The sequence below is a fragment of the Tauraco erythrolophus genome, chromosome 4 (genome assembly GCF_009769465.1).
Source record: "Tauraco erythrolophus isolate bTauEry1 chromosome 4, bTauEry1.pri, whole genome shotgun sequence".
Classification (NCBI taxonomy): Eukaryota; Metazoa; Chordata; class Aves; order Musophagiformes; family Musophagidae; genus Tauraco; species Tauraco erythrolophus.
In genome coordinates this window covers 14577602-14604968 of record NC_141468.1, presented here as the reverse complement: position 1 = coordinate 14604968, position 27367 = coordinate 14577602, and the positions used below count along the sequence as shown (strand labels likewise).

The window sequence follows — 27367 nt, the reverse complement described above, 5'->3', positions numbered from 1 at the left end:
GTGCACTCAATCCCACTGTCCATGTCGCCAACAAAGATGTTAAATAGCACTGGTCCCAGTACCGACCCCTGAGGAACACCACTCGTCACTGGCCTCCACGTGGACATTAAACCGTTGACCACAACTCTTTGAGTGCGACCATCCAGCCAATTCCTTATCCACCGAGTGGTCCATCCATCAAAATCATGTCTTTCCAGTTCAGAGACAAGGATGTGGTGTGGGACAGTATCAAATGCTTTAGATAAGTCCAGGTAGATGATGTCAGTTGCTCTTCCCCTATCCATCAATGCCGTAACCTCATCATAGAAGGCCACCAAATTAGTCAGGCAGGATTTGCCGTTAGTGAAGCCATGTTGGCTGTCACCAATCACCTCCTTGTTTTCTATGTGCCTTAGCATAGTTGCCAGGAGGATCTGCTCCATGATCTTGCCGGGCACAGAGGTGTTCTTATTGAATAGTTTTCAATATCATGTGTGTCTGTTTTTCTAATGCAGGTTTTCCGTTATGTAAACTTAGTTGATCTGGCAAGATGTGCCCAAGTTAGCCAAATGTGGATGCAGCTAACTCAGGACAGTTCGTTATGGAGTGACGTAAGTAAGATGATAACTTTCAATATTTTATTTCTATTTTATTTGTAAAAAAACAGTGAGGCAAGGAGGTAGGTTACTTTAAGAATGCTAAATATCTGGATAAAAGTTTTATCCCAGAATATTAATAACACAACTACAACAATGATCAGAATCAGCAACCTTGTTTTTAGCAATGATAACAACCAGCTGGGCAATCCCCATCCTCTGAGCAATTTATTCAGCCAGTCCTGTACAAAACCACTTCCCTCAAAATCTTCACATCTATCTCCTTGCACTAACAATAAAAGACAAACAATTGCAGCTCTATTTTGCAGTGTAGCATGCCTAACACTATCAGCATCAGTTAATAAATCACTCAATACTATTGACATAGCATTGGCTTGCTTACTCAGCCAACGTCCATCCCTCAACGAGATCAGCTTTCCACCACAGGCCGGACACAACGAGCAGGAACTCACCAGGGACCACCATCTGTCGAGACACAAGCATACTCTCGACCCCAAGTTATCAGATCACAGGGGTCAGACCGCTGACCTGTCTGTAGATCCCGAACCCTAACTTTGGCTCCTGGAGACATCCCACAGGTGGTGGTTAGTGAGCCAGAGTGACGTATTATCGGGGGTTCCTGAGAATCATCAGAGACCTGTAAAAAATTCAGGACATACATAGCTTTGTTCAGTCAAGCCTTGGAGGCTCCCCTGCCATTCCCCCTTTTTGTTTTTGCAGAAGCCGTTTTAATGTGCCATGAGCACGTTCGACAATACCTTGTCCAGTGGGAGAATGAGGGATACCAGTAACATGAGTTACACCCCACAGCTGTAAAAATGAATTAACCTTTTGAGATACATAAGCTGGACCATTATCCGTTTTTATCTGATGCAGGACTCCAGCAATAGAAAAAGCCCGTTGCCAATGGCGAATGACATCTTTGGCAGTTTCTCCCGCATGAGCGGTAGCAATGATGACCGAAGAAAACGTGTCAATAGATACATGGACAAATTTTAATCTGCCAAATTCAACAATATGAGTAACATCTGTTTGCCGGATCTGGAGGGCCCGTAACCCTCTAGGGTTGGTCCCATAGTAGTGAGGGACATGTTGGTCTTGACAGTCAGGGCATGCAGCAACAATAGCACGAGCCTCAGCATTGGACAAGCGAAATTGTTGTCTCAGGGCTCGATAACCCTGATGAAAAAATTGATGAGAAGCAATAGCTTGTTGTTTAATGTTTGGAGTAGGTCCCATTGCTACGCCTGATACTAGTGCATCTGCTCTTGCATTTCCTTCCACCAAAAAAACAGGGAGGTTCGTATGACTCTTAATATGTAATACATAATAAGGAGAATGTCGCTTTTGAATTTCAGTCCATAATAGTTTTAAAATTCCAAAAAGTTTTTCTTGAGTAACATGGCTAAGGACAGCCTTGTCTAACTATTGCACTAACCCAGCCACATAGGCCGAATCAGTAACAACATTAACAGGACCAGAAAATTGCTGAAATACCGTAGTCATGGCCCTCAATTCAACAATCTGAGGAGAGCCTTCCTGGTGTTCCACTCTGTTCTGCCATTGATGTCCATCATACCAGGCAATAGCAGCCTTCCCTGTTTTTCCTGAACCATCAGTGAACACTGTGGGACCAGGCACAGGGTCAGATTGACTTAATTGTTTTTGTGCAAATCGAATCTGGCCACCCATTTTTATTAATGGATGTGAGGGCAGGTGATAACTAATTTGACCTGTATAATTTGTCATTGCTGCTTGAAGTGCTGAACTGTTGGCAAGGCACCATTCAAAATATTCGCTTTTTACTGGTATCACAATGTTCTCAGGATCTCTTGCCAACAATTCCACACAGGGAGCTCTAGTTTTCATAATAATTTGAGCTAAAAGTTCAAAAAGTCCAGGAGCAGTTTTTTTAGTTTTAAAAGGCAAAAAAGCCCATTCCAAAACATGCAAAGGATCTTGCCAATCAGAATTCCACTGTGCAAGCATTGCAAAAGGTATCAGATCATCTATCAAAACAAACACTTGCACTGATACAGTTAGATTGATTCTCCATACATGTTTCTGCATGATTGCCTGTTCTACCTCTTCAATCACCTGTTTTGCTTCTGGAGTTAGAACTCGTGGTGCAGAAATGTCCGAGTCCCCTTTTAACAGCTCCAGGAGCGGTTGTAATTTGGAAGACGTCAAGCCCAAATAAGGTCGGACCCAATTAATCATCCCTGCTAGTTTTTGTACATCATTCAAGGTTTTTACCTTTATTTGTAACTGAATTGGTTGTGGCATTACAGTTTGATCTAACACCTTTATACTCAGGTACAACCATGGCTGCTGGCGTTGCACTTTTTCTGGGGCAATCACTAATCCGTGGTATTGTAATGACTTTCGTGCTTCAGCCTCCATTTCAGCCAGCATTACCTGCGAAGGTGCGGCTAGTAAGATGTCATCCATATAATGATAACAATACCCTGATGGAAATGCAGCTCGAATAGGGCTTAAGGCTTTTGCCACGAACCACTGACAAATAGTGGGTGAATTTTTCATACCTTGTGGTAAAACTTTCCAATGATACCTTTTGGCTGGTTCACTGTTATTCACTGAAGGCACTGTGAATGCAAATTTCTCCATGTCCTGGTTAGCAAGAGGAATAGTAAAAAACCAATCCTTTTAAATCCAATATTACAATTTCCCATTGCATTGGAATCATAGTTGGTGAGGGCAACCCTGGTTGCAAGGCCCCCATTGTTGCCATCACCTCATTGATTTTTCTTAAATCATGCAATAAATGCCATTTTCCTGATTTCTTTTTTATCACGAACACAGGTGTGTTCCAGGGGCTGTGAGAGGCTTCTATATGTCCTGCAGCCAATTGCTCTTTAACCAGAAGGTGCAGGGCTGTGAGTTTTTCTTGATTAAGGGGCCACTGATCCACCCAAACAGGCTTTTCTGTTAACCATGTTAATGCCAGTGTGGGCTGTCATGCCCTGCAGCACAGTGACCCCTGCTAAAAATCCGTTGTAATTCTTACGCCCCATTGTCCAAGGCAGTCCCTCCCCCACAAATTTAAGGGTGCTGCGGTCACATATGGTCTAATAGTGGCCTTCTGTACCTCAGGGTTACTAATAAGGACAGGCTTGGCGGCCATAAAACTGATAGCAACCCCACCAAGACCCACTACTCCCGCATTATTTGACACTAGAGGCCAGGTGGAAGGCCAGTCACGCTGTGCAATGATAGTAACATCAGCTCCTGTGTCCAACAAACCCGTTAGTTTTGTCTGCGATGGGGTTGCATGATCCATTGTAAGCGTGCACGTCATTTGTGGTCTCCTGTCGGTGACAGTCTGGGACCAAAAAACAGATGGTTTCCCTGTAGATCCAAATCCGTTGTTGCCACAAACAGTTTGCTCTGTTTTAGGAACACAACTCACAAAGGGCACAAGTTGAGCAATTCGAGTCCCTTTTACAATAGTTACTGGTGGTGTCGCAGTAGATACCATAGTACAGATCTGTCCTGTATAATCAGCATCAATCACTCCTACATGCACTATCAACCCTTGCAAGGTGCCACTTGATCGTCCTATTAACAAAGCACTAAGTCCTTTACTGATTGGTCCCCATGCATCCAAAAGCACTTTGTGAATTTGACAATAATTTATTGTTACTGTGTCGGCGATGGATACATCCATCCCGGCAGCTCCGACTGTCTTTCCTGATAGTTTGTTGCATAAGTTTGCGGATTGGTCTGTGGATGCTGCATTGCTCCCGCAAAAGGGTTGCCAGGACTGTAGGGCATTTGTGTCTGCACGCGCCCCCTTGCGCTCTTTTTGCCGTTTCCCGGAATTGGCTGACCAGTAGCATAAGACTTTGATCGACATTGTTTAGCAAAATGACCTATTTTTCCACATTTATGGCAAGTAACTGGCACTGAGCCATTAACTTTTCTGGCATTTATTGTCAGCCTTTGGCCTTTCAGTCCTGGGCACTCTCATTTTATATGTCCCAGGTTTCCACAACTATAACACTTCTGCTCCTTAACACGCAAGGCAGCTAGGGCGGTGGCCAGTGCAGTCATTTTATGCTCTACAGACCCAACTTTAGCACACGCAGTAACCATTTCCTCTAAGGAGGGGTCCCCCGGCAATGTCTCGATAACTCTCTGACAATCAGGGTTGGCGTTATCTCTCGCCAACTGCTTTGTTAACAGGGCTCGCAAACTGTTGTCTATAGCCCCTTGCAGTTTTTCCACAAATTGTAAGAAAGGTTCCCTGACCCCTTGTTTAATTGTTGAATACCTTGCCTTAGGCTCCGCCATTTCTGCTGTGTGCATCAAAGCTTGCATCCCTATTTGCTTAATTTGCACAAGAATTTGGGGATGCCACTGTGCTTGAATTGCCGGATTACTAAATATCTGACCCGTTCCCATCAACACATCAGTACCTACAGCGTGACAAGGGTCACCTTGGGGCAATTGCATATTTTGCAATGCCTGATGATCAGCCAGTTGTTGTCTCCAAACATTCATAAAAACTGAGTGCTGTACTGGCTGAAACATAATTTGAGCCAAATGTTGAAAATCATACGGCACCAATACCTCTAAATTCAATAATCGCAACAATTGTGTCACTGCTGGGGAATTCGGTCCATACTGAGCTACCGCCTTCTGCATATTCTGTATAACTTTCCATGACCACCCCACATGTTGATTGGGCTGATTAGAGCCCGGGAGGGCTAGCTCCATAGGGAATGCACTAGGCCCTCCCCCCACTTCCATCACAGACAGATCTTTATTGACTGGTGTCCCCAGTGTTTCGGTCAAGTCCCAGTCCCCGACCTCCATTGCCTTTTTCCTAACCGCGTCCCAAAATTGTACTGCATTACGCGGCTGAACCATCACTGTAGCAGGTGGCAACACCCACGACTGCGGTAAGGGAGGCCGATACGGTAGACCCCCCTGTTTTCCCACCCCCTTTGCAGAAACAGAGGGCATCTCAGCAAAATCTGTAACGGAATCCTCCTCCTCGTTGCTCTCTGGTAAAGGAGGATATACCTGATCCTGTATTTGTTCGTCCTCTGTCGCCTTAATATCAGAGGAATTCAGTGGAGAAGAAGGGAGAGAGCATGTTTCGATATTAGGTTTTGCGTACTTTTCTTTTGCCTCTTGCAACTGCTGCCAAGGCAACTTATAGGGAGTAAATTTTTCGGCCGCTTTTAGCTGTGCTGCAGGGGATACATATGTTCCTGAGGATTTTTCCGCCGCTTTTAGCTGTTCTGCGGGGGATACGTACGCTCCCAGGGAGTCCGGCTCCACTAAACGAGCGGATTTCAGCAACCTTTTTCTCGGCTTAGGCACAGGCGGTAACCTCCCAGCTGAGCTGTCATTCACTTCAGAAGTCTCTCCCACAACCTCACTTACTGCAGAAGAGGTTATCGGAACAGAGTCCGTCTTATCCTCTGCTTTATCGTGCTCAGACTTTAAGTCTTTCAAGGCCTCTAAAAACGATCGCCGCGTTGTCAATAAGTCCACAGCTTCTTTTTCCCCACTGGTAGCAGCATCAAATAATTTCTTCCCCAGGGCTTGCCAAACAGACACACTGAATGCTGTGGCAGAGTTCGCTTCAAGCCCTTGTCGCTGCGCCCACAATAACATTTTTTGGATGTTATTATTAGATACTTTCAGTCCTTTTCTTTTCAATATTAACGTCCACAAAGAATGGACAGCTTCCTCTTCCTTTGTGAGGCTATTTCCCATTATCCCATTCCCAGCGGCTCACCTGTCCCAGGTGTCAAAGTCTAAGTCGATCCGGATCAATTCGCAGCTTCCCCGCCGCTCTCAAGCTACGCTGGGCTCTGTCTCCACCGCACTTCGCCCTGCGGTCCAAAAGTTCGTGTCCTGGTGAATCACGTCAGGGTCACCAGATGTTGCTGTATGTCGCTGTTGAGACGGACACGACATACACAGGTTCAAGCAGTGTTGATTTATTATATAATTAATTAATCCCCCCTTGCAAGTTCCAGCACGCCTTTATACTAATTCTAGCAGTGCACGCGACATAAGCAATTAGGTGGTTGGTTAACTACAGCTGTTCACGCGCCTTAGCCTAATACATGATTGGTGATCACGCGCTCTACATGACTTAAGCCAAATTCATTACATCACACAATTAGTGCAAAAACACAGTTCAGTCTCTTATCATACAGTTCCTCTTTATCTTACGGTTCCCTGGCTCCCCCAGGCACCTGCAAGTTGTTTTCCACTTCTGTTCAGGGAGTTTTCAGATCTGCAAGGGTACACAGCGATTTCTTCAAGGCCAGTTTCTTCATCTTCTGTCCTGGGATCTGCGGACCAGCCGTAGTTCCCACACAGTTCCATACCCACGAACTCTTAGAGTTGTTGAGGTGGTCACTGTCTCTCCAGAGCACATGTTAGTGTCCAGGGTACTGCATTGTTTCTTCTATCCTAGCAGTCCCATTCCCTAGCACACATTTCAGTCAACTTACCTTGTAACACACATTGTATGACCACGCAAGCATGGTCTGTTTTGGGTCATACCTGAAATAGCTACTCCTGTCTTTGCTTTGAACTTAAAAATAAAAAATACAATCACACTGCTCATTGCTATCGCCTTCAGTAGCCGCTGATGCAGCTTCAGGTGTGAAGGACTACCTCAAGGCTCCCCAGTCCTTAGGTAGTGGCTTAAGTCTGGACATGACACCTTAACCAGTATCACTGTTGCCTCTGTATCATTGCCTCACGTATAGCCGTTTATCAGCAGTACAAAGAAAGATTAAGGTCAGATTTTTAGAAGTTTATGGGCCCTTCAAACATGATTTAGTCACGTTTTAGGCCCTCAAGCCTGAAATGACAATCCAAAATACCCTGTACGTCTTCTGCATAATCCTGGAGATGTCTAATCTGATAGGCATCTCCATTTTGGGCCTAAAAGTTCATGATGATGATGATGGTGATGGAGATGATTGTGTTTCTCTTGTCCAAGAACTGCTTGACCTGTGGAGCTTAGCATTAGAAAGCAGCAGGGCTGCTCTGCAAGGGAGGATGAGCCGGGAGCTGGGAGCCAAAGGTGCTGGAAGGGCAGACAAGGGCAGTGCCTCCCAATGGACAGGGGGCACACTCCCACAGAACCTGGGCAAGAATAGCAGAGCAGGTCCAGTGACAGTAACCAAGGTCAGACACCCACCAGAGACTGCCAGTCAGCCCTGTTGTGAAGAGACACCTCTGTGGTCTAGTCAGGAAGTGAAGTCCATGAGTGAGATTGAGGGTCAGCCAGACACATGGCTGGACACAGACGTGCCTGAAGGGTGATTCAAGCAAAGACTCAGGGCAAGGGCATGGGCTTAAAGGCAGCTCTTGAGCCATGTAGGGAAACCTCTAATGAGGCTTCTCCAGCTTTTTCACACAGTGAACTGTTTTTGCAACAGTCTTAACAGGGTTCCATTGCTGCAACACATAGGAGCTGACCTTGGACACTGGGAACTTCCCTGAGGAAGGAAGAGATTGCAGAGCCTGTTGGTCAGCCTAGGGCCCTGATGCTAGGCACCTCTCTCCTGTTTAGAGAGATCCATTTGGGATTCAGAAGGTGGACAGAGTTGTGCCTTGTGAGGCTGAGAAGAGATCTGAACTTGGATCTCCCAAATGCGCTGTTCTGTCCCCTGAGCAGGACACAGGCTTTGGTTCCCAAGTAGCTAGAAGCCTTTATCTACCTTCCTGGCTGAAGTAGAGAAGTTCTGGAGGACTCAACAACGCTGCTTACATGTCCCACTGTCTGATTCTAGGCAGCTGCCTGTTCTCTGTGTCGGTGTCTTTAAATTGACCTTCTGATGTACTTAGTTGTCAGGTATGTGTTGTAGAGTCTCTGCTTGCTTCTGAGTTGAATCTGCCCTGGGCACTAACACCTAAAAGACACTGCAATACTCAGCTTGTGGGTTCCTGGAGCCTTTATTAGCTCTAGTCTTAAGTTACTGTGATGAATTCGTGATCTTAATGAAACTAGTGTTAAAACTTCTGATAATTTTAATATAAGAGGAACAAAATCCTAATAAGAATGTGAAAAACTGGAAAAAGTTCTGAACTCCTGACTTCCTGATACGGTAACCACTTCCAAGCATTCTGCATAGAAATAATGCTGATTGATTTTTCAAAGTATTTGGTTAATAAACATGTATTATGAAATATACAACAAACAGATGCAGCGTAGCTGTAGCAGATTATACCAAAGGGAAAAAAAGCTTTATCTGGCTTGTTTTTATGAACAAATTTAAAGAAGGCATGAAAAAGTCTACTTCAAAAAACGAGATATTTCTTATTAAACATTTTTATGTTGACTTTCCTTTTTTTGAAACACTCGGTAAATAGACTGTTAAAACTATTTTCTAGTAATTTTTGTTAAAACTTCACAAACATGAACTTTTGACAGATACTAAGAAAAATAATGTTTTTAGTAAAAAATGTAGATTTCCTCAGCCTGCAGCTTAAATCACTTAAGGATTCTTCTAAAACTAAGATGGTAGGTTACATATTGATATTTTGATGTATCAGTAGACTATTAATTAGAAAAAATATCTTTAGCAACTTTAGGATTTTGTACATCTTAAAGGGAAAAAAGTAAATATTCAAGTCTGACAATTTTGTTTGAACACAATATTTCTGTCATGTTTTGGCAGTTCAAGGCTTGTCTCAGCTTCATAAATACTGTAGACACATGCTTCCTCTACATTTAAGTATTTTAGTCAGCTGTCTAGAATTTTTATAGATGTAATAAACAGTCATTTCTGTGTTTTCCAGATTGATTCACTGTTTACATAGAACTTCATATATTTGCTAGTGATTTTCATAATGATGTTTATTTTGCATGTACTGCCTTTTTTTAGTACTGAGTTATTTATCAACTGTTTAAATTTTTAGATCAATTTTTCGTCGGTGAAGCATAAACTTCAGGACCAAGTAGTAGTAAATATTTTGCAGAAGTGGCATCCGTATGTATTACATTTGAATCTTCGAGGTTGCTATTCTCTTCACTGGCCTAGCTTTAAAACTATCAGTAAGTATTACAAGTATTTTTAACTTTTTAATTATCTCTTTAAACTGTGTCTTCACTCTATGCTTCACTATTGTCCCATTTTACTGCCTATATTATTCTCTGTAAGTTCAGCCATAATGAAGCAATGTGAGTATGAGATCTGTAAAATTACTTTAAATGTGCCCTGCCCCTTCCTCCATTACATTCTCCAGGCCCAGCAATATCCATGTGACTGAACAGGAATAGAATGCCATAGAATGGTTTATATTATGTGTGAAATGCTGTAATATGACAAATAAGATTGGAATGCAAACATATGCGTAAATATATCAGAGTGCCAGAATCCAACTCTACTGAGACAATTATCACAGAATGGTTGAGGTTGGCAGGGACCTCTGGAGGTCATCTGGTCCAATCCCCCTGCTCAGGCAGAGCCACCTAAAGCAAGTTGCCCAGGACCATGTCCAGATGGCTTTTGAGTATCTCCCAAGGATGAAGACTCCCCAGCCTTCCTGGGCAACCTGTGCTCAGTCACCCTCGTAGTAAAAAAGTGTTTCCTAATGTTCAGACAGTGTCTCCTGTGTTTCAGTTTGCACCCATTGCCTTTTATCTCCTCTGTCACTGGGCACCATTAAAAGAGCCTGGCTCCATCTTCTTTACATTTGCCCTTCAGGTATTTATATACCTTGGTAAGAGCCTCCTGAGCCTTCTCCAACTGAACAGTTGCAGCTCTTCAGCCATTCCTTCTAGGAAATATGCTTTAGTCCCTCTTTGCCCATTGTTGAACTCTCTCCAGTATGTCCATGTCTCTTTTGTATTGGGGAGCCCAGAACTGGATGTGGTACTCCAGGTGTGGCCTCACTAGTGCTGAGTAGGGGGGAAAGATCACCTCCCTTGACCTGGCAACACTCCACCTAATGCAGCCCAGGATACTAGCCACCTTTGTGGCAAGGGCACGTGGCTGGCTCATGTTGAACTTGGTGTCCACCAGGACTGCCAGGTCCTTTTATGTCAAGCTGCTCTTCAGCTGGGCTGCCCCCAACATGTACTGGTGCCTAGAGTTTTTAATTCCCAGGTGCAGGATTTTGCATTCCCACTTATTGAACTTCATGGGGTTCCTGAAAGCCCAGTTCTCCAGCCTGTCAAGGTCCCTCTGGATGGCAGCACAATCCTCTGGTGTATCAGTGACTGCTCCCAGTTTAGTGTCATCTGCAAACTTTCTGAGAGTACATGCTATCTCATCACCCAGATCATTAATGAAGATGTTAAACAGGACTGGACCCGGTATTGACCCCTGGGGTATACTGCTAATTACTGGCCTCTAACAAGAGGCTCACAGACAAAAAATAAAAAAGAAAAGAATTCACCCATGGTCCAAGATACTAATGTGGTGTTCAAGTTTTAGCACAAATAATAGGTACGTGATTCTACTGCCAAAACAGAGTCCCTCTGGATGTAGAAAAGGATTTTAGTCCTTCTGGATAATATATGTGGAAGTACATGTGACCATGTGATCAGAGGTTAATTCCCTTTGTGACAGCATTTTGCAATAGTTTCAGGTTAGTAATCTTTTTCTCAATGCAGTTGTATGCTGCCCGAATCAGAGAAGTGGGCAGGAAAAACAAAAGCCTTTATGATGTGTGTTAGAAGTATGATGCTAGCTGTGAAAGTGTACTTGATTTTTTTTAGGAATTACCTGCATCCTAACTGTTATTAAGCTGTTTTATCGTGAAGAGTGTTAAAACATCTTGGTAGTGTTTTCATGAGAAAAAACTCTTCTGCTACAACTAGGCAAGATCCCAAGAAAAGTTTTGATTCCTGGCACAGCTTTACTTCAGTATTTCTCAAGCAGGAGAATGTTACTGATCGACTCTTTTCTAGCCTACACTTTAATTGAATGCAAATGCATAAAAAAGAGAAGGAAAATGTTTTTATTTTCCAAATAAAATTGTATTTTGATGTTTCGAGACTATAATGCATTTATTATTTAATCAGATAATACATGATTGAAATTGTTGATGCGGCCTATAACAATTTCAGTGTGTTTTCTTTTGTTTTAGAAAGTGGCTGTGTAATTATGGGTGAGAACAATTTGCTCTCTGGAGTGGTGACAGAAAAGAACAATTGACCAAGAATAAAAAGTATATTTGGTCATGGTCTTGGCTTTTAAATCACAGGATAAAATAACAGTCTCAATGATATCAGCATGCAAGTTGTTTAGTGAAATCATTTAATTTAATATTATAATGAACTTCGGCAGCTGAAAAAGAAAGCAAGCCCAAATAAATAATATACAGCCACGTCACCTCCATTATGGTGGCTGTACTTAGAAATGTTAAATCCTTTTATGATTTTGTTTTCCTTATATTTTCATGTATAAAACTAAAACCACAGTAATGTTTATTGTGTTAAAACTAGAAACATGTAAAGAACAGTTGCAATGGAATTAAATTTTATATACATACTGCCTTTTCTATCACATTGTTTAACTGATTCATATCTAGTTAAAATAATTTAACTTAGAATTATCAGCATGTTGTTTATATCAGTTGGAATATCAGTATGTTGATTACCATCTATTTCCATTTATCTTACATATCAAAACCACTAAATTCAATTTGTGTATCTACAAGCTATGTATTTTCCATTTTTGTTGATAATTTGTTTTCTGTAGGCTCAAAATCAAAGATTATGTCCATTTACATTTACTCAGTGCTATTAATTTTAAACTGTCATGAACCATGTATGATGGTCCACAGGGTTTTTAGAAATCATTGATTTATAAAGCAGTTTCTTCTAACTTTGAAGATATCCAGTAGTTCTTTTCAAGAATGAAACACATTTATATCAGTGTACTATTGCTATTTAGATTAATAACATATTTTTTCTGTTAATATTCATTGATATTGATCATACAACCTACTTGTGCCATTCTTTTGAAGCTCTTGTGGGTGATTTAAAATTGCTGCAAAACTATTTCTCTATCTTTTTTTAATGATTGAAAATCATATTGAAATTCTCTTCCTTTGACATTTCCTCAGCTAACAAACTGTGTTGAGCTGTCTGTTCAGTTATAGGCTACAGATGTGATGAACCTTTCCATTCGAACTTCCCTGAGCTACAGTTCTGACCTCATCTTTCCAAATAAATCCAAGATTGCACAGATTTTGGCAGCATGTTTCTATTGTTAATGGTAAAATTGCAATGATACTAACTGGGGTTTAGGTCTGTTTGGCTGGCTAATCGTGATAATATTTTTTTTGTAAATTAATTATCTGCAATTTTTAAAAATTGTTTTTATGTACTGCAACTTTGTTATGTGGTGTACACATGGTGGTCGTCATTTAATATCTACATATGAATGTTATATGATTCCAGCTCAGACTATTCTTTGGCAAACGAATGTGTTATTGTGCCAAAGAAAAATGAGTATATGAGATGCATGGATTACAGCTCAGCTGCTTGTGGTGTTACTCCACCCACTCAGTGATCTTGGAGAATCATTTGACTTCCATGTGTGACTGGGAACTGCATTTCAAAGCTTTCATATTCATAGCACAGGAGCTAAAACTTCCTCAGAAGCTTTTGAAGTGTTCCGTTTCCAGTAGTGGTCATAGTACTGACAGACCTATCCATTTTTCCTGTACCCTGTCATGGCAAAACCTGGCACAAAATAATCTTTTTTGTGTTTCGTGTGTACTGCGTAGAGAGACGGGCACTGCTTCTGTAGAGTGCTGTAGTTTATCCCTTAAGACAGCACTCCTAGTGCATATACTGCATATCAGGAAGACAATGCACTATCGTGCAATTATTTCCTGCATATGGACAGAGAAAGAAGGGGAGTCAAGAGAGAAATTACTGAAAGAAAGGACTTAAAAGGCATATAAAGGAAGAGGAAGGCCTATGATTTTCTTTTAGACGTGGAAGTGCTTCTGGGACTTTTGTGATCGAATAGTGCAGAAACAAAGAAATGTCAACATTAAATTGTGGTTTGTGGCTATGGTGTTTCATGGAGCGTGTACTTTAGTTTACAGTACATTTCAGAGATGCTCAGAGAAGTAGCAATCAACCCTGTAATGCTGAAGTTTTTAGCAACAGTTAGTTGTTTGCCCCATGCGTATGTTTTCCAACACACTTCTGTCTTTTTCCTTGGGCTGCCTCCTTCTGTACTATCTGCATAATTTCTATATGCTTTTCCAGTTTATACAGTCTGTTCTCAAAGAATTTGCTACTAGACACTTTCAGGAGAACACAGTAGCCTATATTACCCTTGCCCCAGTCCAGTATTTCCATTCTTGTGCTCTTACATTATTTGCAGTTGTAATTACTGTCTATTCTTCCACATCCTCAGTGTAGGTGTCTGAAAATGTCAACATATAGAAAACGCTAATGGGTTCCACCCAGTTTTTCAAGGAGGACTTCCCCTCACCCTTTTTTTTTTCTAAATTATAGGAAACTAAACTGCCAGTTGAATACTCCTATATCTATTTTATAACAATTCTCTGGTATTGTTGCAAAAACTGAAATACGCAGTAACTTTAGGCAGTAAGGAATAAAATTATAGTGCATTGTAGTTAAAAGAATAGAACTTCTAGCTACTCCTTGAAAGCTCCAGAAGCCATCTAAGGAAAATAGTAGCAAGGATAATTCCAACATTCAAAACTCCAGTCCATTCTTCTCTTGACTGCTAGAGTCTTTTCACTTGTTGATTCTCAGAGGTCTAGGCAGATTCTCTCTTAAGTATTGAGTTTCATTCTGTTGTTACTGCATAAGTGTTTCTTTCATGAAGCTGCTGAGATAACACTGATTTCACAAGTTCACACTGAAACCCTTTTTTTCAGGATAGTTGTTGAACCATCTTCCTCTAAAGTGTCCTTGTTGATATGTCCTTCACAGATTTCACACTTAATAGCTGTCACCAAACATCTTGTGCTGTTAGATATAGGCAGCATGCTCAGCTCATCATCCCCCTTGAAACTTCAACAGGTGCAGTGCCACTGTCTGAGAACCCTGAATGATCATCCCCCACACCCCGCTCCCTTAACTCTGGCTTCTACTGAACAATTGTCTTATTTATCACCGTGACTCCCAGGTTTTAGCCTTGGTCCTAAGAAGGACATTTCGTGATCTGTTTAGGAATTCCCAAGGCCTTTGAACTTGTTATTTAAAACAAGTTGGCCACTGCTTGTGGTCTTCAGTCTTATTCCACTGCTTTTCCAGCTGGTAACCTTTTGCTTACCACAAGGATCAGAGAACTCTCACCCAGCTTTTATCCTATATTCCTTCCCTGGATTGTCTTTTCTACCCAGACTTTAGCCTACCTCAAGCCAGTTTTTTTTCTTAACACTGACTGTTTGCAGAAATTAACCTAACATGGTTTATAAATTCATTTTTTCCTACTCAGCTTTTCTCCATTGGCTGTGCTGCCAATAACAGATGTTCTGCTGTGGTTCCATTGTCTGTCCTTTTCAATCATTCCCAATAGTTCCATTCTGCACTGAAATAATCCCCCAGAATTTGAGAAGAGGAGGAGGAGTAGTATTTCACTTAATGCTGTTTGACAGATTTTTTTTCTTTCAGCACTTTTAAGTTTCTAGAAAATGCCCTATTTAATGAATATTACTGGCCAAATGGGATTTTAATCTGTGCTCCATTTTATCAGGATTAACCTTTACTAATTAAGATAATGCTTAAGATATTCCCAGGAGCAGAGATGAGTCAGATACTGTTGTATTAGCTGTAAAGTTTTTAAAACATTGCAGCAGAAATGGCTAAATTATTCAGTTTACTAGTAAAGCACCATTAAATATTTTCATAATCTAAATAATGGAGGATATGAAGGAATGCAGTTAATATTAGGATATGTTTGCTTAAGGATCCTTCGGCATTCCTATCAACCTTAATAATTTCTGATTTTTTCCTTTATGTTGTTCTTTTATTTCATGTTAGCATAAAAGTGCCAAGTGCTTTGTATTGCACTTCTAAAACAAAATGTGTGACCTTTCAGGCTTGCAGATAAAGCACCAGAGGAATATACAAACACTGTAATTGTGTGCAGATCTTTAAAATAGCATATTTTCTCCCTGGTGTGTTTCAGAACTTATTCCATGATAGCCAACAGATATGTAAAGTTTTGGCCCTGAATCTCTGTCCTGCACTTAGGTATTTCTTACTGATCTAAGAGCAAGAGATTGGTCTGGGGCTTGAGCTAGGAATGCTGAAATTTTAACCCAGCATCTCCTACTTGTCCACCATATGAGCTTGGGGAGTTACTTATCCTTTTCATGTATAAAAAAGTTTATAAGAGATGCTAGTTCTGCTAGTTCAATATTAACTGATGCAGAAATTAAAACCCAACTATTATGTAAAAGCTAAGAATAGTCGTTCAGTAAAACCAGCTTTTTTTCGTAAAAGAACTTTTAGCTAATATATTATGTAGCAAGGAATTTTATCTTTAGAGATATTGTCTACTTAGCTGGGGCATTTGTATGGCTCTGTTACCATAGTGTTAGAATAATCACAATTTTTAATGAATATATATTCACATAGGCAATTGTGTGATAAGGAGGTGCTATAATGTGCATTTTATGAGCTGAGGAAAGAGTGGACTTTAAGCATGTCCTATACTTTTAGTGAGCACTCAGGAGCATACCTACCTTCAGTTTGGATGGGCACTGGCGTGTTGGATGACCACAGCAGCCTTCGCATGGTCCTCTTCACCTAGAAGTGATGTCATGTAATCTGTGTCAAACTGGCATGACAACCTAAAATGCTTCCTAGGAAGACTTCAGCTCTCCCTACTGCAAAAACCAAACAAGGCAAATAGGAGCATGTGGAGCTACATGTTGGGAACCAACCATGTCTTGGCTACTCATGGTTTCCAGCAGCTCAGGTATGGAAGAGGCAGAGGCTGAGTTATTGACTCAAGACTGCGCAGGAACACTGATAAATTGGCAAGTAGAACCTAACTTCTGGGTTTAATTCCTAATCAGTACAAGAACTGCCATTCCTGGTTTTCTAGAACTGTATTTAAGGTTAGTCTTCAGTTTGATTTCTCGTATACAATAAAACAACAGGAAGCTGATACAAAAATCTTAGAAATGTTTGCTGGGAATATTTCAGGAAACTGATAGATACAATGAACTGTCAATACATCCAAGAAAAATGTGCCTTGGTCACAATCCTGCAGCAAGTTCCATGTCAACACATAAGCTGTGTTCATATATAAGACAGCTCCTCCCCACCATTTTATGTACATTTGTGTCTGTCCATTTCTACTGTATAGTTTCAAATATTGGCCAGAATATTTCAGAAGAATGTCCAGAACACATTGTCAGAAACAATTACTTGATGAAGGATGTTGTGTAACTAATGCCATTCTGTAATTATTAACTGCAATAAACAGAAATCTTTGTAGGCAGATAGTCCTACAAACAATCAGTACAATTAACAAAAAATGTAAACAGCATGTTTTTCTTTGTCAGAGTATCAAATATTTGAATGTACTAAAAAAAAAAAAGATTCCTTTATTAGCCTATCACAGTGACAATCACACCGTGCTTCTTTACTGTTTGAACTGATTGTTCTTTGTGTCGTTCCCATTCCTCATCATCTTTGTCCAGATCAAAAGTTTCTGGATAAATGGGCAACTTGTCTTTTGGGCACTCCTCGTAATAACTTCGAACATATTTTCCAACAGACCATCCTTTGTATTCCTCAGGCATTTTGCATTCTAGGCCATTGTAGTGAACATTGTAGTGATGCTTCAACCAGTAGAAAATATAATGAATGTTGTAATCACATCTCCAAGGATTCTCTCTCAGCCACAGTATTTTCAGAAAGTAAAGATCTTCCAGTACACCATATTCAAAATTCTGCAAGCTGTTGTTTGATAGATCCAGCTCCTCTAAGTTATTGAGGCCTGAGAAAGCAGCTAGTCAATAGAAAAATAGTTATTGGTACCTTATAAGTCAGAAAAAACCCATGCATATCTGCAAGAGGAAAAACATTTTCATAATTATACTTTTTTATTTTTTTGATAAAGGCTACAAAAAAGGCTTTTCAAATACTTAACTTGAAAATATGGCTTGTGCCTTGAGAAGTAGTGACATATTGGTATAAATAGGTCGACATTAGGGGAGTTGTACTGCTGGTAAAGATATAAAACACTTAATGGACATGCATGAGTGTAGAACAGGGACAGTGAAAGTGGATGAATGCTGGATTTGCTCGTAGAAGTCTACTGTTATTGCCATGATACAGAAGTAGAAATATGGAAATTGATTACATATTAGACAGTGTGCAGGACTAGTAATTTTTGTGTACCTCCCCCACGCCCCCCATATTTATGTGTGTGTGTATAGAACCTTTAATATTTTAAGATATGGAAGATAATAAACATGGAGCTGCATAATGCTTCTGAGTCCCATTTCAGAGAGCAATTCATACTTTTTGCAAGAATACTGTTTCATTTAAGGGAAGAATCCTTAATTTAAATAAATCAACTATGTGTAATGTTAAACCTTATAAGTACTACTTCAATGATATTGCCACTTTCTACTGCTAACTTCCAAAATGCTGCTGCAGAAAGCTCTTTTTGCTTCATACTTTCCATCTCTCTCTCCTTGTGTCTATTTTCATGATTAAAACCAAAATACACATAGACGATAAGTAAATTGTCACAAGGCTGCTCGAGTTCTAAAAATATATAACTTAATAGCAATTAGATGGAGTGATATTTAACCCAAAAGAGTTCAAATCCTTTTGGTTGTTTTAATCCACTTGGTTGTTTTAATAGTAAGGAACGGCAGCTAAGATCAATCTCTCTTCATTAATTTCCATGATGAATACATTTCAGTACAAACTTTTACTCTAGGAATTGAGTGATGGAAAAGGTAAAATTTGCACCAGCTTCTAAATTTTAAAATACTTTTTTCCCCACGTTTATATCTGATAGAGACATTACTAAAGTTTATAATTAATAAAACACAAATAATTTTTTAATGAATATTTAAAATTATTCTTACCAGGATCAATGTAAGCTATTCCATTACTGTTTAGGTTTAATATCTTCAGTTCACTGACATCTTCGAACTCTTTGGCTCGTAGTTGTCTAATTTTGTTGTTGGACAAATCAAGTTTAACTATATCTGGAGGTATATTACCTGGAACTTTCTTTAAATCTTAAAAAATGAAAAAGACATAACTTGTGTCAGCTTTAGATTATTCTCACTGCTTAGGTATCACAGTTGCATTCCATACAGAGTTTTGTCAGTCGAGCATTGTTTCTTGTTTAATTTCCCTTTTATTCCCACTATTAATGTCAGCATGTTTTTTCAGCTTCGGGATTTCATTGCTTTGTTCACTTGTATCTTTACATTTCATGTGAAAATTGCTCTTTTCATTAGGGCTTGATCATTCAAAGACAAGAAACCAGAGTAACTATATAAAAAAAAGTTCATTGGTATATGAATATCTTCCATAATTGAATTATAGTGTGCTGTCTTACATCCTTTGTTTTGTGTTGCCAAAAGGTAAAATGTTTAAAATTTATCAGCAATACAAATGCTAGTTGTTATAGTATTTATAGTAATATATATCGTTCTAGTTCTGTAGTTACAGTTATGTAGCATTTTAGTAATATTTAAGACTTTATATTTGTTGCAATACTTACAGTTATTATATATCCGGGCAGCATAGAGGCATTCCATCTATCTACTTCCCTATCCTACTTGTATCATTGGCGTTACCAAAGCTGCCAAACACCTCTCGATCCTCTGTGTACGTATCGTTACCGTGATCCTTGCAAAAGAGTTACAGAAAGAGTAGTTTCTAGTCCGGTCATAAGGGCATGTTCTTGAGAAGCACGAACTGTGGTTTGAATCCTCTCAGGATAATGTTAATAAACCTAATCTCCAGGATTATACTTACTCAATCAGTGCTCTGATCCTGGGCTGTTATTACAAGAAAATGAGTGGTATCTCTTATTCAACCATCTTTGAATGAAGGCAGCTCCTACCCTGAAATCTTGTCCATGTGGAAATTTTGTGTTTTCCCAGGATTTTGGGTGCATTACACTCCTATTTCTGATTAAAATTCCAATGAAATTGTGCATCTGCTGTGCAGTAATCGTATGCAAAAGCAGTAAGTACAATGCTTTCATCAAAGAATACCATATGTTCAGAAATCCCGAATGTCCATGGGATATCTGCATCCAGCTGTCAAGCATATGCACAGTAGATCTGATACTTCCTAAAAAGTATTGAACGTACTCAATGTGTCCGTGCTAGACATTCAGGAAGTCCTGGACTGATACACTTCATTCTTGACCTGAAGGAGGGAGTCCCTGTATCCTCTAGTATACTTATGTAGAGGTTGAAGTAACTTTATTCCTTCATTATAGTACTAAAGACAGTAAACCATTTTTTAAAAGTTCTGTGAAACTCCCATGAAGAGCAGACTACATTGAATGTTCCTATGAACTTAGAGAAAAAAGTAGTATTTTTCTTGCTAAAAGTTTTTGAGTATATTCATGTATTCAGCTCATCTCTTTGATACCACTAAATAGGGAGAGCTGTAAAGTCAGTCTTTTCTTGTATTAAAATTGTAATATATGCCTGGTTTTTGTTCAGTAGCACAGTTTACTGGAGATATAAGGTAATAATGATATAATTATGATCCTATGAAGGAAAATTAAGATTGTAATCTGTAATCTAATAATTAAGATCCTAACTTCAAGGAAAGGTAAGATAAGTGAATATTAAAAATTAATAAATGTTAGTAAAAAAGCAGAAATCATTAATAAAAACAATGTGGTAGCTACATGGTAAAACAAAGAAAAAAATAAGCAATAGGAAAAAGAAAGGAGTTTTACAGGGTGGAAAAAAGTAAAAACATGGACGATTTTTTATGACATATGTGATAGATAAACCATGTAATCAAATACTGAAATACTTAATTCTTTATATTTAGGTATTGTCTGCTGACAATACTGACTTCTGAGCTTTCTCTGGCATTAAGATCCAAGAATAAGGGCAGACAGATGTTACATAAATTTAAGTCACTGTTAAAGCAAACAGACGTTTAGCAAACACATTGCAAGAAAGAAGTGAGCAAAACATACTGCAGTGATCCAGTATTGCTGGCTATGCTTCACAAAAGTTGGGAAAAAATCCTGCCTGTTTCAGCTGTTTCTACTAATGCCTTTTATTTCAGATTTGTAATGTTAAAGAATGACTGTCTTCTGAATTATTTTGTTGTTTGCTTTGTTTCATTATGGCATAAAATATGGGAAATACAAAGCAGAAATAAGTGTGCACTTTTGTGTTGATATATGCCCCAGCTTGTTTACCCTTAAGGCTTTTAGAAGCCTGAGAAGGATTTAGGATTGGAATGGATCCAAGTGTCTGAAAAACATTTCTTGAAGGCCCTTGAACTTTGAAATATTTGCTGGGTGCTGAAAGGAAGAACACAGAGGAGGTATTTCTTTAGGAACAACAGCATACAATGTCTTTCCTTAGTAGAAGAAATCTTGTACAGAAAATGTGAGGATGCAATGGGTCCCTCCTGCAATCAGGTCCCTTTGGGCGTTGTAAGCACAGCTGGCTACTCCAGTCCGGCTTCACAGCTCGTTTCTGTCAACGTTGTGGCTATCTTTGTGCTTGTACTCTGGAAAGAAGAAAAGACACTCTGTGCTTTTCTGTATTAGTACAACAATTTCAGCACAGCTGTAATTTGACTGATTAGTGTATTCGTAGTTGTAAAATTGGACTAGTGAGGTGCTGGTCCTTCAGTAACTTATGTATGTGCTTAATTTTATTGCTGTTGATTTTTGTTGAGTATTTTATACTAAAGCACTAAAGAATATCTGAGGCTGCGGAGTAGAAGTAAAATGCAGAAAGAATTCCTACTTGTTGCTTGTAGTTATGAGAGAAAAACAACAGTATTAGTTAAAGTAAGTAAAGCGAGTACTAGTACTATATTAATTTGCTGTAAATAATATGTGAATAAATGTACTAAGAGGGAGCAAGAATATTCAAATCCAGTTCAGTTCTAAGGACTGATACAAACCTTTTCTTTTGCAGTTCAGAGTTGGTACAGGAAACACGTACATGTGGCACAAAGAGGAATCAAATTCTGGTTTGACAGCTTCAGGCTTCTCCTGTTTTATGTTTTGGGGGTCCCGCCTGTCCTCCTCACTACATAACTGTTCAGCTTTTATCTGCTTTAGCTTTTGGTTTTTAAGTTCTATTGGGTGCACACACTTGGCATAATTTCCTAAATTCCTGTTTGCTGGAATCTGTAGCATGGTAACAAGAGTTTCTAGTTCACAGTTGCAATGCCAGGGATTATCATAAAGACGTAGGTAGTTTAGACTGGGTGTATAAATAAAAATCTCCTCAGACAAACTCTTAATTTGGTTATGCTGAAGTAAAAGTGTGGTAAGTTTATTCAAACCAAAAAAGGCCTCGCTCTCAATTTTTGTTATATCATTCTGTTGTAAATCCAGACTTTTCAGTACTTTATACTTGGAAAACATATTATTCTTCAATTTACGAATCCTGTTTCTCGCTAGAAGCATGTGTTTTAAATCCTCTGGCCAATCAGGTGCCACAAAAATCAATTTTCTTTCCTGACAATCTAGGTATTTCTCATGAAGATAAGTGTATATATCACATGGTAGGCCTCGGACATTGCGCTTAACAGTGCTGGATGCTTTCCGTAAGATATTTTCCCTTTCATTGTTTCTCAGATTCCTATTCCTTGTCTTCCTACAGTCATATGCTTTGCAAAGAAGAAGTAGTAGTATAATAGTAACTACTTGCATCCTGACATTCAGCTGGCCCCAGTTGTTTTCTGTGACAGCTGGAACAGTGGAAATTTTTGGATAGTCTTAATCAGTGTTGTACAGATCTGAGGAGGCACAGCTGGGGTATGCGGGATCCCTGTGTTGGAAGAAAAGTAAAACATTAGAACAGATGAAACAGGCATTTTCATCGAGTCTTGTACATAATATGCAGCATTCAGTCAAGTGCACAATCGTCACATTACTTCACAAATACTTTGAAGATTTAATGTCCTATCTGTTTTTTTGTTGTTGTTTTTACTGTCTCTGATCTACTGTCATTCATTTTGGTTAAACATGGGAAACTATATGGACCAATTTCTAACTGATCTTTGTTAGAAGATTCTCATGTATTCAGGAAAACAACATCAGGCTGAAACTTCTTTGTATTTAAGCTCATCTTGGAAGATGAGCTTGAAAGAGGAGCTCGAAGCTGGTATTTTCCAGCTTTCTGGGTGTTGACTCACTGGAATGCATACAGAGCCAGACCAGGGAAAGTCATCCAGTGCCTGTCAAACCCCCAGTTTTAGACTGTGCTCAAGTGTGGACTTGTTTTCAGGTTGAGCCTCAGTTTATCATAACTAGCCCTGCTACTACCAAATGTCTCCATGGCCCATGTCAGGTAGACAAAGTTGACTGAACTGCTTTGAGAAAGACTCAAAAATAATCTTTTGCAAGAGCCTGTGAGGCTATATGTCATCTGAGCATAGGTGGAGTGCAAGGAGAACCTGCAGGTCCTGGCCATGACCTGCTTCAAACCACTTCCAGGTCTGGCCACCTGAGGAGGGAGAGAGAGTACAGAGGGGTAAGCCAGGAGCTTTTAGTCCTTTAGACAAGGACTGCTCTCTGCAACTGTGTCCAAAATTACCTCAGTATTTTTAGTAATTTTTTGGCCTATGTTCCCTCCTGAATTTCCCGTAGTACTCCTGCGCACTGCCCTTTTCCTTCATTTTCAGTGAAATTTGACCACAAGTTTGTGTTTCCTTAGAAACATTTTAACCCCTCGAGGTTTTTGTATTTTCTAACTTTTTCCATCTCATAAATTTCCTGGTTTTACTAGTCAGTATGGTTCCTGCTGAAACCTTTTTAAAATTCTTCATTGTTTGGCTTAACTACTTAGTTACTTTTTCTCTATGACTGTGTACATCTTTGCGCTATGCTCAGTGCTTTTTGGCCTTAGCACCTGCAAAGGTATTGAATCCCGATGTTGGGTGCAGATCATTGCACAGATGTTCTGTTTCTAAACCACTATTGTTCTGGGCTCGAAACACTCATTTTTATCTGGAGAAAAGTGGCACAATAAATCAACTAATATCGGATAAAATTCCTTTGAAAGCAAAGAAATTTTTCATTTTTAAACAAATTGGTAGATCAGTTTAAACCACATCTGGACTGTAGGACATTCTCCGTATTTGTGCAATTCTTACTCATTAGAGAGATGGAGCAGTCCTGTCTATGCATGCTACTGCATCCCTCTAATCCATGTGGCCAGTTATTAATATTCCCTTTGAAAACCCATTGATTGGTTTCTCCATTTTGTTACTGTAGTTGCCAGCTGTCTATCTGCATTCAGATTCCGTTAGTTCACAGTGCGAATGAGTGGTTGCTGACTTTTTCGCTTACATGAAAAGTGAAATTTTATTTGTTTCTTTTTGGTAGCTCTGTGCTAGTCAGTGTAAATTGATCAGATGTTTTAATAACTTGAATCATGACTGGGATCCTCTGTGTTGTTTTGAACCGTTCACCCTTCTGGTAATGTGATAGCTCATTCTGTCCAGGAGATTCTATCTTTTCCATCTCCTGGGTCAGAACTGGGATTTTTTACTAGTATTACATTCTATCTGCTGACTAAATTATACTCAGCTATAATACCAGAATGAGCAGCTGCTTTCAGTAGCATGTTCAGGTTCACATGTAAAATTGTAACTGTGTGTCATTTAGTACTAGGACAAAAAATGAAAATGTAAGAGAGGTATGTTATTTCTGTGGCTGAGCAACATGAAGAATGATTTTAATTGGTTAGGTTCTTTTGAGCCTGCAATCCCTCTCAGTATTGTCCTGCTCTTCAAAAAGGCACTGAGTTAGACAGTATTACAAGTGAAGTCACAGTTCCTGTAGAAAAGGATGTACAGATCTATTGTTGTACTAATGCTTGATTGCAATTGAAAACATATATTTGGCTTACCATGTGAAAATGTGCTTTTAAAGATTTTTAAAATATATTTCTTTTAACTCTAGAAACTTTTCATACTGCATTTTCCATAGTAAGTATCTAGATCAGGCCTATTTTATATCTCCTTTCAGTTATTTTGAAAGATTAAACTAAGGCAAAAGGTATTACTATGTTTAATAGGAGTTTTTGCATCTGTACTTTGAAGGATAGACTCAAAATTTGGCAGAAGAGTGGCTGAAGGGATGTGTAAGTGTTGTTTCTGGTGTCAGACATCTATCTTTCATTATTTTGTTAGAATTACAACAGTCTTTGCAAAGTAGGAGTTTCTAAAAATAATAGATTATATTCACATATGTCTCAGACAGCTAAATTCACTGAAATTCCATACTGCAGAAGGTAAGCAGGGCTTTTCCTACAATCAGTCTGTTTGCTGCACCACTGCTTTCAGAGGGAAAAAATTGTTTGTGTATATAATTAGATATTGGTGTCATAACATATGAGTGAGAGGGATAGATAAACCTAGGTATGTGGAAAACTTGATTCTGGCATTTCCTAACACCAAATTCCTTAATTAGATAGCTTTCTGGTCCTTTCATACCATAAGACTGAAAACAGCTTGATTCCTAAGCCAGCCATTAGTTGATGGAGTGTAAGAAGAGACATTTCCTCAGGATATCTTACACCAACTTTGTATTCTACTTGCAGCTTTTGTGCTTTTTTTCTCAGTAATCTGCTGTAGCCATGGTTTGAGGGAGGATATTGACCTAGATGGACCGAATCTGTGATAGGAATTCTTACATTTGTGTCCTACACTGAGAATTTGAACTGTTTACATTTAATATGACTTTTTTATTATTATTTTTAGGTGAATGTAAGAATTTGCAAGACTTAAATCTCTCTGAATGCCAGGGATTAAATGTAAGTACTACAGCCTTTTTCTACAAACTCTAATTTATACTGAAAAGGAAGATTTTTTTAAAATGCTGTGCTTATTTGGGTACACAAATCTTCTTGAGACTTGTGTTCTTAAGTGCTTTGAAAATGGAGTTTAGTAGGATTCAGAGAGACTCAGTGAAGTTCTGATTTGTTTTCTACAGTGCCAGGGCAAAATGATATATTCAATCTCAATTAATTTTAATAAACAGGCTTCAAAACTTCATCAGTTTTGGGGGAGTTTTTTTTTGTTATTTGAAGTTTGGAGTTGTCAACAACAATACATTTTAATCCTATAGTGTTTCCAAGTTCCTTCATTCCTTCGTTCAGCAGTACGCTAAGGATCTAAAAATGTCTCATTAAATTTCTAGATATTTGTGAGAGCCTTTATTTGAAAAGTGTTGAAGTATGCAATCACTGTTGTGTATTTGTCCATTCTTTTTCCCTTAACGTTTTCAGTTTTATCTTGATTCCATGAATTATCTTTAATGTTTTTTCATTGCTCTTCTCTGATGGAAAAACAATGTTTGACTCTGCTTTAATTAATAATTTCTTAGAAATGACACTGATATGTGAAAATTTTTGTAATACTAAAATCAATCTAACAATAAAATAATTATTTTTTTAGGAATTATTGTTCTTACTAGATTTGTATAATGTATACATCCATTTATAGGCTATTTGTAGTGTTAAGTACACAAACAAATAATTTGGTATAGTTTAGCTGTCTTTGGAGTGAAGTGTATGTCCAAGTGTCTAGTCCAGAAACATCAAATATTTACACACAAGATTTTAAAAATTATCACAGATAAACTACAGCTTATGAACTTCATACAAAAATGGCATATAATGGCTGAGTTAGAGAAGCAAGAGCTGCAGAAGAATCATGAGGGTTTAGTTTATAACACTCTGTTTTGGTTCTTCTTTACATATATCTTAATATCTGTCCTATGTTGATGTCAGCTTTCATAGAATCACAGAATCATAGAATGGTTTGGGTTGGAAGACCTCAAAGATCATCTAGTTCCAAATCCCCCACCATGGGCAGGGACACCTTCCACTAGATCAGGTTGCTCAAAGCCTCATCCAACCTGGCCTTAAACACCTCCAGGGATGGAGCATCCATAACTTCTCTGGGCAACCTGTTCCAGTGTTTCACCACCCTCATTGTAAACAATTTCTTCCTTATGTCTAATCTAAATTTCTCCTCTTTCACTTTAAAGCCATTGTCCCGTGTCTTATCACTACATGCCCCTGTAAAAAGTCCCTCTCCAGCTTTCCTGTAGGCCCCCTTTAAGTACTGGAATGCTGCTGGAAGATCACCCCAGAGCCTTCTCTTCTCCAGGCTGAACAGCCCCAACTCTCTCAGCCTGTCTTCATAGCAGAGGTGCTCCAGTCCTCGGATCATCTTCGTGGCCCTCCTCTGGACCCGCTCCAACAGCTCCAAGTCCTTCTTGTGTTGGGGACTCCGGAGCTGAACGCAGTAATGCAGGTGGGGTCTCATGAGAGCTGAGTAGAGGGGCAGAATCACCTCTCTCGACCTGCTGGCCACGCTGCTTTGGATGCAGCCCAGGATGCGGTTGGCTTTCTGGGCTGCCAGTGCACATTGCCGGCTCATGTTGAGCTTCTCATCCACCAGCACTCCCAAGTCCTTCTTTTCAGGGCTGCTCTCAATCCATTCTCTGCCCAGCCTGTATTTGTGCTTGGGATTGCCCCGACCCATGTGCAGGACCTTGCACTTGGCCTTGTTGAACTAGCTTTCTTAGTGCTCTTGGATGCTTCCT

The 27367-nt window shown here is 39.4% G+C and overlaps 2 protein-coding genes and 1 pseudogene across 2 annotated transcripts in view; 1 reads left to right on the top strand and 2 right to left on the bottom strand.

Annotated features, from left to right (window-relative positions):
• The window catches only part of FBXL13 (F-box and leucine rich repeat protein 13), a 104570-nt gene that overhangs the window by 27391 nt on the left and 49812 nt on the right, over window positions 1-27367 (top strand). The window contains exons 7-9 of the mRNA XM_086609861.1: window positions 495-590; window positions 9519-9654; window positions 25516-25568. Of these exons, the coding sequence (XP_086465987.1) occupies window positions 495-590; window positions 9519-9654; window positions 25516-25568 (285 nt within the window). The remainder of the gene's footprint in view (window positions 1-494; window positions 591-9518; window positions 9655-25515; window positions 25569-27367) is intronic.
• Window positions 4257-6347, bottom strand: LOC147528818 (endogenous retrovirus group K member 10 Gag polyprotein-like; annotated as a pseudogene).
• LRRC17 (leucine rich repeat containing 17) lies at window positions 17163-22570 on the bottom strand. The gene is made up of 3 exons (XM_009981106.2): window positions 21703-22570; window positions 18660-18815; window positions 17163-17566 (listed from the first exon to the last, which is right to left on the bottom strand). Exons 1-3 carry the CDS (start codon window positions 22457-22459, stop codon window positions 17163-17165), a joined length of 1317 nt encoding a protein of 438 aa, XP_009979408.1. The 5' UTR covers window positions 22460-22570.

Coding starts and splice junctions, on each gene's coding strand:
- LRRC17 (XM_009981106.2), bottom strand. CDS start 22,459: ATGCAAGTAGTTACTATTATACTACTACTTCTTCTTTGCAAAGCATAT. Junction 18,816..21,702: donor TCTGAACTGCAAAAGAAAAG/GTTTGTATCAGT, acceptor TCATTTTTTAAG/ATTTAAAGAAAGTTCCAGGT. Junction 17,567..18,659: donor AATAGCTTACATTGATCCTG/GTAAGAATAATT, acceptor TCTATTGACTAG/CTGCTTTCTCAGGCCTCAAT.